Source organism: Zeus faber (genome assembly GCF_960531495.2).
Source record: "Zeus faber genome assembly, chromosome: 22".
Lineage (NCBI taxonomy): Eukaryota > Metazoa > Chordata > Actinopteri > Zeiformes > Zeidae > Zeus > Zeus faber.
Window position 1 is genome coordinate 16,823,846 of NC_137209.1, and position 13,251 is coordinate 16,837,096.

Below are 13,251 nucleotides of genomic sequence, written 5' to 3' on the forward strand. Positions count from 1 at the left end.
AACGGGAAAGCAGGGATTGGGCCGCGGGGGGCGCAAGGGTCCCGGTGTTTTTGTTGTGCGATTGTTCGATTATTCGACTTTCGATTTTCTTTTCTTTTTATATATATATATATATATATATATATATGCGCATTAATTATTTTTTCATACATATTTTAATGCATTTTGATTTGTTTTTTTATATTTATATATCGTTTTCATGTATTATTTTTACTCGATGTTAATGACCAAACTGAAACTCCAACGACTTTTGTTAGTTTAATTTAGTTTCAGCTTGTTTGACAGCTTTTCAAGCCGTTTATAAATGTTATTAAATATTTTAAAAAGATTATTCCGTTATCAACCTTAACAGCCAATCAGCTGCGCGAGTTTGGATTTAATATTTAATATTTGTCAGTATCTTTGTTTCTCTTTTAGTCGTTTTATGTTCATGCAGTGTACATGGAGTTTAGAATTTAGAATCTATATTTTATATTATATTTCATTTTTCATATATTAAAAGATAAATGTGTCGATATTTTAGTTTATGTAGCTGGGTAGTTTTAGTTGATCTGGTATAGATGCAGTTTAATATTTTACAGGTCATGTTTTACTTTAAATATTCAGTTATTCATAGAATGCTTCCATAGCTGGAAGGACATTCAGAATAAACCCCAGACACAAAGTCACCTTTGAGCATCACGTCTTTTTTATTCTACTGACCTGTAGGGCTGGTTCCTGGGGTTGGGATAGAACCATTGTTGTTATTATTATTATTATTATTATTATTATATAAATAATAATAATAATAATAACAATAATAACAATAATGTAAAAGATAGCCACAATAACAATTAAATAAATGTTTTTGATCAAGTGCCAGCAAAATAAATATGGGAATTTGGGATTTTCAAATGAAAATAACTTTACGGATTTCCACTTTAATTTCGTTTTTTAATTATTTTTATTTGGGATGCCAAGGAAACTGAGCAAACCGGTGCGACAGAACACTGTGTCGGCCCATTGAAGTGTCATGGCCGCCTTGAGCTGTTTGCCATCGACTTTGCATGAACAACTTGTCTCTCTACCCCTCTATCTGTCGCTCTCTCTCCCTTTCCTTCTGTCTATCTCTCTCTCTCACTTTGGGAGAACAATCCCCATTGTTGCCAGAGGCCGAGTTTTATTGTTTGGCCTAATGTGTGGATCAGATAACAGCTAACGGACTACACCCTGGAAATCTCTCTCTCTCTCTCTCTCTCTCTCTCTCTCTCTCTCTCTCTCTCTCTCATCCCCGACTCACAACCCCCAACCCTTCTACTTGACACCACCCCCCGGTTTCATCCCTTCACTGCTAACTTTTAATGATTGACTTGAACATCCGTCAGTCCCCTGGTATCTGGTGTTTGTTAGAGGGATGGATGGATGGACAGACTGATGGATGGACGGATGGATGGATGACAGATGGATGGATGGACAGATGGATGGATGGACAGACAGACAGACGGACTGATGGATGGATGGGTGGATGGATAGGTGCATGGATGGATGGGCGGATGGACGGATTGATGGACTGAGGGATGGATGGGTGGCTGGATAGGTGCATGGATGGATGGACGGATTGATGGACTGATGGACGGACAGACGGATAGATGGACGGACGGACGGATGGATGGACGGATGGATGGAAAGACAGACAGATGCACAGAATTACATTTCAGAATCCCACTGAAAAAAAGACTTTAAAAAATGTCTTTCATTTGTAAAAAATCTCTATTTTCATGTGTTTTCAACCTGAAGTTGAGAACTTAAGGTGCGTTGAGAAAATGTAAAGGTTTGAATTAAAAATCTAATAAGTTATGTTTTAATCATTTAAAGATGTAGACGTTTGAAGTAAAAATCTTAATTAGTGATATTTTTATATTTAAAAATCTATAGGTTTAACTAAAATTTGATTTTTTTGAGTTGATTGAATGCCTTCACTTTTCAAGACGTGGAAGTATAAGCAGCCTTTTATAAATCACAAAATATTATAAAATGATCGTGTCATCAGCCTCCATACGCAAAACTACACACGTTTCGATTTCAATATTTTATAGTTATTTATCAATATTTTATGTTCATGTAACGCCCTACCTACCGGCCCATCACCTACCTACCTATTGATCGACTGACCCACGTACCTATTGACCTACTGACCCAACTACCTTCCTATTGACCCACTGACCCACCTTCGAAATGACCCACTGACCCACCTGCCTATTGACCGACTGACAGACCTACTTATTGACCCACAGACCCACCTGCCTATATGTATGAATCTTGAATCTATTGATCTACTGACCCACCTACCAAGTAACCTCTTGACCCACATGCCTATTGACCTTCTAACTGAACTACCTATTGATCTACTAACCAACCTTCCTACCTATTGACCTACTGACCCACCTACCTATCTACTTGCCTATCTTTTGACCTACTTACCTTCCTATCTACCAAGAAAGCTATCTAGCTACCTAGAAACCTATCCACCTACCTACCTAGAAACCTACCTACCTAGAGACCTGTCTACCTATCTTCCTAGAAACCTATCTAGCTACCTATCCACCTACCTTCCTTCCTACCTACCTACCTAGAAACCGGTCTACCAACCTTCCTACCTACCTAGAAACCTACCCACCTACCTACCTTCCTACCTACCTAGAAACCTATCTACCTACTTTCCTACCTACCTAGAAACCTATCTACCTACCTATAGACCCATCTACCTACCTTCCTACCTACCTAGAAACCTAACTACCTAGAAACCTGTCAACCAACCTTCCTCCCTACCTAGAAACCTGTCTACCTACCTAGAAACGTATCTACCTAGAAACCTACCTACCCAGAAACATGTCTACCTACCTAGAAACCTATCCACCTACCTTCCTACCTACCTAAAAACCTACCTTCCTACCTACCTAGAAACCTAACTACCGAGAAACCTGTCTACCAACCTTCCTCCCTACCGAGAAACCTATCTACCTACCTAAAAACCCACCTACCTAGAAACCTGTCTACTAACCTTCCTACCTACCTAGAAACCTGTCTACTAACCTTCCTACCTACCTAGAAACCTGTCTACCTACCTTCCTACCAACCTAGAAACCTATCTACCGACCTAGAAACCTATCCACCTACCTTCCTACCTACCTACCAAGAAACATACCTACCTAGAAACCTGTCTACCAACCTTTCTACCTACCTAGAAACCTATCTACCTACCTTCCTCCCTACCTAGAAACCTACCTACCTCCCTACCTACCTAGAAACCAACCTACGTAGAAACCTATCTTCCTACCTACCTTCCTACATACCTGCAATCTTTTGTAACTACCTATCCACTTGGCTATTGTTTGACGCCTGACGATGGCAGAAAACAGTTTGGTGTAATTAGTGTAGACTCGCACCCACAGTGGCGGCTCCTCTTTGAAGGAATGTGCCGTTACCTGAAGTACCTGCCTCACCTGTAGGCCGTTCCTCTATGTCTCTCTATCGCTCTCTTCCTCTCTCTATCTTTCTCTCTCTGTCTCTGCTTCCTTCTCGTGGCAAACACGTGTATCTATGTCATGGTTTAAACAACATGCATCAATGCAAGTGAAGATTAACGACAATAACGATGGAGATGTGTGAACATGTTGGTTACCAAATATATTAGTAGAGATAACCAAATGGGGAAAAAAAATAAAATAAACAGTGCAGTAGGAAAATAAAATTAACTTACCTACCCACCTACCTGTCTGCCTACCTAGCTCTAACCCTTCCTGACTACCTACCTATCTACCTATCTTCCTACCTATCTACCTATCTTCCTACCTATCTACCTATCTTCCTACCTATCTACCTATCTTCCTACCTACCTACGTACCCACCTCTCTCTATACCAATCTATCAATCTACGTACTTATTGACCTATCTACCTACCTATCTATTGACCTCCCAACCGACAGACCTACCTATATACCTTCTACCTATTTACTTGCCTACCTACCGACTGCCTACCTACCTATATACCTTCTACCTGCTTACTAACCTACCTACTTATTGACCTACCTTCCTACTTGCTTGCCTCTGATGGACTGGCCTATCTACCAATATACCTTCTACCTGATTACTTACCCACCTACCTATTGACCTACCTACCTATATACCCTCTGCCTACCTATCTAGTTGCTTACCTACTTATCTTTTGACCTAGCACATACCTACCTCCGGATCTACCGACCAGCCTACCTGCCAATATCCTATCAGTCTACCTACCTATCTTCCTACCGATTAACCAGCCAACTATCGTAATCCTATCTGTCTACCTTCCTACATGTTGACCTACTGCCTATCTCCCGATTGAACTACTGACCGGCCTACCTACCTATAGACCTTCTGCCTTTCTATCTATCTACCTACTGTACCTATTAACCTGCCTATCAACCTACTAGGGTCTGTTGTTAAATCAACCAAAAAGATCCATAACAACTCTCTAATTAGTCATCAGAGACGTGGAAAGCCCCATAATATTGTAGCGGGACTTACTTAAAGCTTACTTCAAATATACTTTATTATAGGTAATTATAGGCCCATAATAAAGTATTTTCAAATTTAGAATGAAAATAACACATTTTAAAAAACTCACATTTCTTGGTGTCATTTCCTCTATTGGCTTGGCCTTCAAACACACTTTTTGTTTTGGGAGGGGGGTGGGAGCTTCATTTGCCAGGCAGGATTCGCGGCCAGCACCCGCCGTCTCCAGGTTAATGTTTGTTGGACAAGAGGAAATATAACGGACCCTGCCGGCGCTCAGGTACACGCCTCGAGTAGCAAAACACACCTTCGGCAAACACATACGCACGCACGCACACACACACACACACACAGATAAAAAATAAGGCTGATGGGGACATCTTGGAAAAACATTCACAAACAAGATTAGATGGGATTGTGCAGGCTTTTTGAATCATGATAATAAATCAGAATATTCTGATAAAATATTAAACACAACAATGACAACAGTGTCAGACACGACATTATGAGGACAAAACCAGGATTTAATTATGAGGACACTGAATGTAGTATACTGACAATCCCAATGTCCTATTAATAGTCGTGGGGATTCAGGGGTGTCGTCCTTTTAAAACATATATACACACGCTCGTGCACATGCACACACACTCATGCACACACACACACACACACACACACACACACACACACACACACATACACTCACAACCTTTGTTAGATGCGGTCGGTAGAGATAGCCTTATCTACAGGCTGTTGACACTTTTTTCCCCAAGCTATCGAGACGTTTCAGAAATTTCAAATCAAACATCCAAGCAACCCCAGAGCACGTCTCCCTCCCTCTGTCTCTCTCTCACTCAGGTTACCCCCCCCCCCCCCCCCACCCTGTCTCTCTTTCAGTGGGTGGGGTCCCGGGAACAATGGGGTGTGCTGAACCCCCCTCGCCCCCATTTAAGGACAGGCAGCCCAGTGTCTGACTGACAGAATAGAGAAGAAAAGCAGAGAGCAGTATTTTTATTTTTTTTTATAACCGTAAAGTTTTAAAGGAATTATTTTTCTGCATTTAAATCACTTTAAAACCTACTGAGGGTGAAGAAATATGGGAATTGCAGGTCTTTAAGTGCATTTAAACTGACTGTGAATCCATCTTTGAAATGTTTGAAACACCGGGACATAATATTATAACGATATATCGGCATAATATTGATATCGCGATATGAGACCAGATATCGCCTGCAATTTAAGGTTTGTTGTGGTTTGAGCAGCCACACCTGACCTGGGTCTAGGTGATTGTGGCCCAGGGTCAGAGGGTCAGGGTGGCTGTACACCTGTTGCACGTTAGACTCATCAACAAGCAACAGGTAAAACCTCCATCCTCACACACACACACACACACACACACACACACACACACACACACACAGGAGAGGAGCCCTCATCATGACATGCTGTTCATTTGCTCTGGGCTTGTTCCACCCAGCCCCCGCTCTACAATGAACTTGTGTGTCTGCAACCCCATCGTTTGCATCTCTGTGCCGGAGGAACCCGAAAACACCACTCGGTGGCGTGTGGCAGGCGGAACCTGCCGCAACGGCATTAAAGCCTTTTTGGATTGTGAAGACGCTACATTGTGAGGACAAAAATATTAGAACAGAGATTATGGGGACATTTAATTGGTCACGTGCACACATACAGGTATAGGTTGTTCGGACTCATGGACCATAAACCTTTTAAAAAGGAGATTATTTGGGATTATGTCGATTTCTCTAAATACGAAATTATGAGACTATGAGGACATTAAATGACCTCATCAGCCCTGATCCCAATGTCCTGTTAATGCTGGATTAGGAGGACGCTGCATGATGAGGACCAAATTACGAGATGGATGATGAGATTCTGAGGACGTCAAACAATGTTATTCAGGGTTACTGTATAGTATGTCATTTTACGACGGCACTATAAAATGTTTGGATTCAAAATCAGGAAATCAGGAGCTTCATATTGAATATTTAACATTTTTTAAATGGCATTAAAGTCTGTTTGGATGATGAGGGCACTGCGTTGTGATGACAAGATTATAAGATTATGAGCACATTATGGGCATGATCCCAATGTACTGTTAATACTGCTGGCTGTTGAGGTGTGTTATCCTTTTAAACCATATTCACACACACACACACACACACACACACACCCCTGTGGAGGTGAATTGTTTGAAGAAACTACAGAATACCGGTGCCACAGGACCGTCCGGTCCGACCTGTCGTACTGTGTGTGTGTGGGTGTCGTGTGTGTTGACGTTTTTATGCATTGAGTCTAATGTCTCTCTCTCTCTCCCCCCCCTAACTCCTTTCCCCTCCCTCCCCCCCTTGCTTCTTTTCTCTTTTTTTATCTCTCTCTCCCACTCCCTCCCTCACTCTCTCTTTTTCTCTCTCCTGCCTCCATCTCTCCCCCTCCCCTACTCTCCCTCCCCACATCTCTCTCTCTCTCTCTCTCCCCCCTCCAGGCTCCATCTTCCCCCAGTCCAACCTGCTGGAGGAGCGGGAGGTGAGCCTGGCCGAGGTGGCCCCCCTCTGCCTGTCCACGAAGAGCCGGACCCCACTCCCCCCCTCGGACCCCCCGGCCCTGGCCGAGCTGCCGGCGTGCACGGCCCTTGGTCGGGTGCCGGGACCCGAGCCCCGCCCCCCGCCGCCGTCGGAGAAGGAGAGGGAGAGAGAGAGGTCGGAGGTCAGGGTGCACAGGTCGCAGGGGCGGCCGGCCTACGTTCGCTCCAAGATCAAGGTGAGCAACGGCATCTAATCTGATCGAATGGAATCTGATCGATTATAATCTGATCCAATGTATGATCCATTAGTTTGAGTCGTCAAAATGTCATTTGATGAATGTAATCCAATTCAGCCCCAATCATTTAAATTTTAATTCACATTGTCCAAATTGAAGTCACTAAATTCTACTCATTCATATAATTTGTTGCTATATATATATATATATATATTTATTAATTTATTTTTTCATAAAATAAAGAACTTTAAAATATAAACAACAGATATCTAATTCCATTCTAATGCATTCTAATCTAATATAATTCGATTTGGTCTATTGTAATTTTGCCTAATCTGTCCTAAACCAAATCTAATTGTATGTGACGTAATCCATCCTAATATCAAAGTAATCTGACATCACCCGTTGTGGTTCACTTTAATCCAATCCCTCATCTGATGTCTCCCCTCTCTCAGGTGACCACTGGGGAGCTCCCGATGGACACGTCCTCTTTCTCCGCCGTCACTCCTCCTCCTCCGTCGCTGTCCTGCCGCCCACCGCCCAACGCCGGCGTGACTCATGTCGCCGTGGCAACCTCCATGACGACAACAACAACAACCGCCGTGGCCCCAGTAGCGGTGGTCACGGCAACCCAGAGTTCAAAGCCGGGGACCACACCGGCTTTGACATGCCAGGTATGATGATGATGATAATGGTGGCGAGCGTGTATTTAAATACATACGAATATAAAAAAAGAATCCAAATTATAATAAATAACTAAATACAAATAGAGTGGAGAAACTCTTCTCAATAACAATATATTAAGACACATCATTCGTAAAAAGTGAAAACGTAGACCATGTGTGTTTGTGTGTGTTTTTGTGTGTGTGTTTATGTGTGTGTATTGATGTGTGTGTGTGTGTGTGTGTGTGTGTGTTTTAATGTGTATGCGTGTGTGTGTGTGTGTGTTTCTGTTTGTTTGCGCGTGTAACAAACCCATTACAGAGTCCTCATCATTTGGTGTCCTCGTAATCTTATAACGTGGTCCTCACAACTGTGTGTGTGTGTATGTGTGTGTGTGTGTGCGCGCGCACGCAGGTGTGTCAAAAGGGCTTCCAGTACCAACGCATGTTGAACCGACACATAAAGTGTCACAACGAGACCAAGCGTCACCTCTGCGGCTTCTGTGGGAAAGGATTCAACGACACGTTCGACCTCAAGAGGCACGTCCGCACTCACACCGGTAAGAGACAGTCTGCCTGCCTGCCTGTATATTTCCGTCAAATAATAATGATGGAAAATGGTTCCACTCTTGAGCCAGAACTGTTATAAGCGATGAAAGGTTTGACTCTTTTTCTGAGATTCAGGTCCCGGCGACTCACTCAGTAAAAAGGAGTCGTTCCATTCGTCGACTCTCGGTTCCTTCGCTTTGGTCGGTGCGACGCGCGGTGAGCGAGGCAGGACTTCCTGAGCCGGAAGAGTCCCTTTCGGCTCTATGTTGTGAGTGAAATTCTCACCAGGATCATTTTCATTCCGTAAAAACTATTCATCTGGGTGAAATGAAAAGAGCAAATAGTTCACATTCAGTATGAAATATGAACTATGGCAAACGCCTAGATCTTTGTTTCCTTGATCTTCAAATGAGTCTCAGTAATTATTTTCATATTGTGAGTGGAAGATTTGGTCTTCTTTCGGGGTGACTCCGGACTCCCAGGCCATTCAAAAGATTTGTTCGCTAGGAACGAATCGTTTGGGAGTCTTGCATCACTCACTGTTAGTAGGCCATACTGATGAACCTAGTTGGATGGTTTGTGAGGTTTTCGGGGGATTGACAGGCTAGTGGTTCAGTGCCGTGGGAATATTCCAGAGCAAATTGTAAATAAACAGTGTTGCCGTGGAAGGGGGGAAAAAAAAAGGTTGAGAAACACTGGTTCAGACCAGACACCTCGTTCCGACAAAGGCGTTTTTTCGCACGGCAGGAACCTTTTTCATAGTTCGGAGAAGTTTTGGAGGAACCGTCCCTTTTTTTTTCCCGTGTCCGCACTGCAGGAACCAGGAACGATCGTAGTTCTTAGAAATGCGTTTTGAGGGAATTTTTTTTTTTTTTTTTAAGCTCCTACTCCAGGATGTGGACTCACTGGCACAAGGGGAACCTTCGGTGACGTTAGGGCATGGCGATTGGTCGAACACACGAGCCAATGCAGCACCGGCAACCCGTGTGAAACGGTAACAAGGACCAACAAACTAAGCCAAACAAAAGCCGCAGACTCGCACCGACCCTCGACAGGGGCAGCCTGTCCCCCGCACGCCCCAACCGGGTCGCACCGCTCTGGGCGTCAACCGGCCTGTGTACGCTTGGCGCCAATAAAAAAATAAAATAAAAACAATAAAAACTGTGTTTTTATTGTTGAGGTTTTTCTTTCATTTATTTTATTCTTCCGATGTTAATTGATTGAAACAAAAAATCCACGTGCAGTGTCCCGATGTGGACCCCCTTAACATACGAAAGTGGGAACAAACTTTTAAATGAGACCTTGTAGACCTGGGGAACTGGATTGCTTATTTCTCTCCTCAAATTTGTTCAGAAACAGATTTTGGTGGTACTGATAAGGTGAAATAAGTTAATGTTTACAGACTAACACAACATGGAACACGGAACTCGTTTTGAAACCGACGTCACTTGGCTGAGGTCGCTTCAGTGTTCCCACTGCCCAAAAAAATAAAAGCCCCACGAAGGTATTTAGTTCTTGGGGGACCTCCCCAGGTCCTGGTTCCCCTCAAGTCCCCAGAACTGTTTGCGGTTCCGAAAAACGCTGTCCAAAAAACTCTGTCGACGCCCTTGAAAACTAACCATCAGATGCTCCTCTCTCCGCCTCCAGGCGTGCGTCCCTACAAGTGCAGCCTGTGCGACAAGGCCTTCACGCAGCGCTGCTCGCTGGAGTCGCACATGAGGAAGATCCACGGCGTGAACCAGAGCTACGCCTACAAGGAGCGACGCAACAAGCTCTACGTCTGCGAGGAGTGCGGCCACACCGCCGGCACCCAGGACCAGCTGCTGCTCCACCTGCATGCCCTGCACCCGGACAGCGCCTTCCTCCGGGTCCGGGGCCCGCGGAAGCCCGCCGAGAAGGGCGGGGCGGCGGCTGGCGGCGGGGGAGAGAAGGGGAGGGGAGGCGGACAGGAGGAGGAAGAGGACGAGGAAGAAGGACAAGGAGAGGGGGAGTCGCAGCCGGGGTCACCGCTCAGCGATGACACCACAGGCTCCAGCGGCCAATAGAGAGAGAGAGAGAGAGAGGGAGAGGGAGGGAGGGAGGGATAGACTGGATGGATGGACAGACAGACGGAGGGATGGATGGAATAGAGACAGTTTGATGGATGGTTGGAATAAAAAATGCTTAAACTGGATGCATGGAATAGAAACAGGATGTGTGGATGGACGGACGGATGGATGGATGGAATAGAAACAGGATGCATGGATAGATGGATGGAATGAAAATAGGATGGATGGATGGATGAAATAGAAGCACGATGGGTGATTGGATGGATGGAATAAAAACAGGATGCATGGATAGATGGATGGAATGAAAATAGGATGGATGGATGGATGGATGAAATAGAAGCACGATGGGTGATTGGATGGATGGAATAAAAACAGGATGGATGGAGAGGTAGATGAGTGCGTGTGGCATACGTATGTATATAATAAATATATATGGAGAGAGAATAAACCTTAATCCTCTAATGTGGATGGGTGCCATGGTTACGCCTATTAATTGAAACTCAGCCTTAATCCAAACAAGATTTTTTTTTTCTACCTTTTTCGGTGTTCTGTGTAAATATTACCTCTGGGTTTTTGTTTTTGTTTTGTCCGGTGGAAAAAAAAAAAAAAAAAAAAAAAATTCTATGAAATGCAGTTTTTGGATGAAAGGAATTTAATATATTATGCATCATGAGTTTCCTCTTCTCGTCTCAGGAAGAGAACGTGAAGGAGTCGCGGGTGGCTGGTTGTTTTTCCGGGGGGGGGGGGGGGGGGGGGGTCGGTGGGACTCTGGTGTGGTGTGATTTATTCCCTCTCTGCTGTGGAACCCGCGTTTGGTGTTGAACGTCTCGGGTGCGTACGCAATAAACTCTTGAAAGGACTGGCTGTGACTTCCTGATGTTATTACACAATAACGATGCGCGTCCCCTTTGCATCAGGGCGTCCGCGAGATGACTCAGCGGTGATCGGCGAACGATTGGTTCCCGGCGAACGGATCGTTTAAACGATCCCGGTGCCGGGAGTCGCCCGGGCAGAAACGGCCGTTTGTGGGTTCGGGCTCTTTGTGTCCACGAGCCCGGCGAGCTCCCGGAGTTTCCGTTGGGCGGGAGAGGGGGAATCCCCGACATGCGACGTTAAAATAATGGCGATAGAAAAGCAAGGATCGGCGGCGTGCTTTACGAGCCGACCCGAGCCGATCCGACGAACGAAGAGCCGGAGGGGTCGAACGACTCTTTTTCACCGAGTGAGTCGTCGATGAGCAAGTCTGGAAAACAGGGGAAGCTCCCAGCAGCAGGAGAGTGCGGCTTGCTGAGGCTGGCTGGGTGGAGGCCGGGGTGGAGGCCGCGACTGGTGCGGCGGATTCCTGGCCCTTGTCGGGTCTTGTTGCAGGAATTCGGTGGGGCTCGGGTCACGACAACAAAATAACGGTCTCTCGCACGCAGGCACGCAGGCACGCAGGCACGCACACGCACGCCCACCCACACACGACCGCACGCCCGGGCGCGCACACGCCCGCCCACGCCCCCCAAACAACGCCCTCAAGCCATTAAGGGATAGAAACTGTCTCCGTCTGAGCAGGTCTAGTGTGGCCTCACATTCTGAAATGTGTCTTAATGCTTTTGATGTTTGATGTAGAGCACTTTGAATTGATTTGTTGTTTAAATGTGCTCTATAAATAAACTTGCATTATAATAAATAAGACTATATAAATAAACTAGCATTATAAAAAATAATGCTATATAAACAAACTTGCATTATTATAAATTGCTATATAAACAAACTTTCATTATAATAAATAACGCTACATAAATAAACTAGCATTGTAATTAACAATGCTATATAATAGACTTTCATTACAATAATTAATGCTGTACAAATAAACTAGCATAATAATAATAAATAATCCTAAAAACAACTTGCATTTTAATAAATAATGCTATAGAAATATACTTGCATTATAATAAATAATGCTATATAAACAAACACGCATTTTAATAAATAATGCTATATAAACAAACATGCATTTGTATAAATAATGCGACATAAATGAACTAGCATATAATAAATAATGCTGTATAAACAAACATGCATTTTAATAGATAACGTTAAATAAATAAACAAGCATTATAATTAATAATGCCATATAAATAAACATGCCTTGAGAGGTGGGTCGTCACTGCAAAGGGCAGTGGCAGATAGTAACTAAATAGAAAGTACTTTATTATGTGCTTAAGTACATTTTTCAAGTACCTTTACTGTTAGTTGAAATTAAATACGATTTCTACTATCTATCTATCTATCTATCTATCTATCTATCTATCTATCTATCTATCTATCTATCTATCTATCTATATATATATATATGTAAGATTTATATCTATATCAATCTATATGTATATATATGTGTAAATATATATAAACATACACCTATATATATATATATATACGCACATAGGGCTGGGGCTGGATCAATCAAGCTGCATGTCTGTGATTAGGTCCATCAGGTTCATATCGGGACCCATATCAGGTCCAAATGGGATTTTTTTTCCAATTTGAAGCAAAGCAAATTTAATTTATAATATTTTATTTATTATGTTTGTATATATCAATATATTTAATATATGCATCGTGTTTTTGTTATTACTATTATTATTATTATTATTATTATTGCGGTTATTAATATAATAATAATAATAATAATA

At 43.4% G+C, this 13,251-nt stretch overlaps 1 protein-coding gene across 1 annotated transcript in view; it reads left to right on the forward strand.

Moving 5' to 3' along the window:
• Window positions 1-10,567, forward strand: part of ovol1a (ovo-like zinc finger 1a) — a gene marked incomplete at its 3' end in the record, with an annotated part of 11,011 nt that extends 444 nt beyond the window's left edge. The window contains exons 2-5 of the mRNA XM_080023354.1: window positions 7,037-7,311; window positions 7,767-7,985; window positions 8,389-8,533; window positions 10,170-10,567. Of these exons, the coding sequence (XP_079879480.1) occupies window positions 7,037-7,311; window positions 7,767-7,985; window positions 8,389-8,533; window positions 10,170-10,567 (1,037 nt within the window). The remainder of the gene's footprint in view (window positions 1-7,036; window positions 7,312-7,766; window positions 7,986-8,388; window positions 8,534-10,169) is intronic.
• Between the last annotated feature and the right edge of the window lie 2,684 nt (window positions 10,568-13,251).